The 2,091-nt window shown below is 43.3% G+C and overlaps 1 protein-coding gene across 1 annotated transcript; it reads right to left on the reverse strand.

The window, feature by feature from the left end:
• Window positions 1-415: 415 nt before the first annotated feature.
• On the reverse strand, window positions 416-1,360 carry LOC133313673 (AT-hook motif nuclear-localized protein 22-like). The gene has a single exon (XM_061515070.1). The coding sequence runs from the start codon at window positions 1,358-1,360 to the stop codon at window positions 416-418; it is 945 nt and encodes a 314-aa protein (XP_061371054.1).
• Between the last annotated feature and the right edge of the window lie 731 nt (window positions 1,361-2,091).

Genomic DNA, 2,091 nt, shown 5'->3' on the forward strand with positions numbered 1-2,091 from the left:
AGTCCTAGAAATCACCCCAAACAGGAAAAAAGGCACAAATGATAAAATAAAATAAAAAAGAGAAAAATATAAAACCGTTCTCTTTATCAGAAAAGGTACTAGAATTGCAGCAAGAAAATAGAGAGCACATGATAGATGCTACTGCTTCATCTTGAAGCAACTACAAACACTTTAACCGAACAAGGAAAGAAAATAAACCATTAGATAGATGCAATCATAAAACCCCACCAAAAATTCATGAATTTATACATCCTTCTTCAATTCATCAACACCGAGTTCTAAAAGATCAATACCATCAAAGGCTTAATTAATTAAAGGTAAAACTAAGTTATAATAAGGAAGAAGGAGAATGAACAAGTAGAAAAAAAAAAGAAAAAAGAAAAACAAAGATAAACGAAAATCATGAAACATTAAGTTAAAAAGGAGGACGAGCACTTCCACCCCAATAACCCTCATTTGGTAATTGACATGAATTGAGAAGATTTTGAGGCACTCCATGGAATAGAGAAGCAGTGTTATGATCTGCCACCAGCTGCGGCTGTTGCTGTTGTTGTTGCTGTTGTTGTTGACTTACAATTCCCGGTGACCCTAAACCTCCGCTACCGGTAACCGGTACCGGAGTTTCCTCTTCCTCTAAAGGAAGCCTCTCATAAGCAGCATTACCAAAAGAAGCAGCCATTATAACAACCGGACCAGAAGCCAAAAGGGGTCCCACAACGCTTCCACCAACAACCTGTCCTTGTCCTCCGGCTAGGTATATGGCCAGCCCCGATGCCGCTGGCGGTGCCGGCGGCGGAAGGAACGAGCCTGACAAGGAGAGAATCTCGAACCTTCCATGAAGTGTCACAACTGCACCGGGTGAAGCTGGTTGCCTGAGAGTGACGTTTGTGACGGTGCCACTGCCGCTGAGAATGCAAACGCCGCGCTGTCTCCGCCGCGCGAAGGTGGTGATGCTCTCCATGATGTCACAGCCGTTGGCGATTTCCATCACGTGGGATCGGAGAGCGTTTGCACTGTCTCTTGTTATGATGATTGGTGGTTTTGGTTTGTTCTTTGAACCCGCGGGTCTACCTCTTGGTCTTCGACCCATTTCGCTACCTCCTTCTCCGGTTCCCCCCGCTGAGCCTGATTCTTTGGCTTCACCTGCGGCGGAGCCTCCGGTTGGAGTGGTGGCCCCGGCGTTGTTTTCATCTCGATCTCGTTTTTGGCCACGGTTTAAACCGTTGCCATTTCCGCTTTGTTCATCTTCGCTGTTTTGGTGGTTGTGGTGTGGTTGGAATTGGTGGCGTTGGTGTAGATGAAGATCTCTAGTGAGAAAAGGAGGTGGGAGAGGACGTCCTTGTGCTGTTACAGGATCCATTGATTTTGATGATATCTTCACAACCCTAGAAAATTGAAGAGAGAAAAAAGAGAGATAGGGTAGGATCTAGGTGGTGGTGGTGATGTTGTGTTGTATCTTTTTTTCTTTTGTTTGGTTTGGTTGATTTGAGGAATGGGAGGAGCTAGATAGGTGTAAATAGCATGTTATACTACTTAGTACTTACCTTGAAGAAAAAAGGAAAGGGTTTATTGTCACAAAAGCCACCAAATTTAGAGATGAATCAAGTAATCAACACCCATTTGATGATGATATCTATGTCATGCGTGAGGGACTTGAAGGTGCTTTGGTTAATTTGTTGATTGACATCTGAAGTGAAGCTACCTTTATGGAAGTAAAGAACTGGTAGTTCAGGGTTTGGAGGAAATAAGGTAATAAAGAGAGAGAGAGAGAGAGAGAGAGCTCTTCTTAGAAAGGAAAAAAAGGGGCAAGAGAAACGAGTTTGGGGGCTTTTGTGTTGGCTTAATAAGGGGATTGAGGGTGCTGTTGCTATTTGGTGTTTTTTTTTCTTTCTTTTTTTTTTTTTGGTTTTTTGGTTTTTTTTTCTTTGTTGAAACCTTTTGGGTTATTACAGAGTTGTTGTTGGGTTAGGGTTAGGTCCAAGAATCGGATGGGTTTGATATTGGTAAGACAGTGCGCATGGGCGGTGATGTGGGTCCCACATTTCTCTCTTCCATGGAGATGGAGGGTCCCATTTATTCAAGACTACCATG

Source organism: Gastrolobium bilobum, unplaced genomic scaffold (assembly GCF_033153095.1).
Source record: "Gastrolobium bilobum isolate Gb01-03AN ecotype WA unplaced genomic scaffold, APGP_CSIRO_Gbil_v1 utg3001, whole genome shotgun sequence".
Taxonomy (NCBI): Eukaryota; Viridiplantae; Streptophyta; class Magnoliopsida; order Fabales; family Fabaceae; genus Gastrolobium; species Gastrolobium bilobum.

Bases quoted from the DNA above. Each gene is read 5' to 3' on its own strand.
- LOC133313673 (XM_061515070.1), bottom strand. From the start codon at position 1,360: ATGGATCCTGTAACAGCACAAGGACGTCCTCTCCCACCTCCTTTTCTC.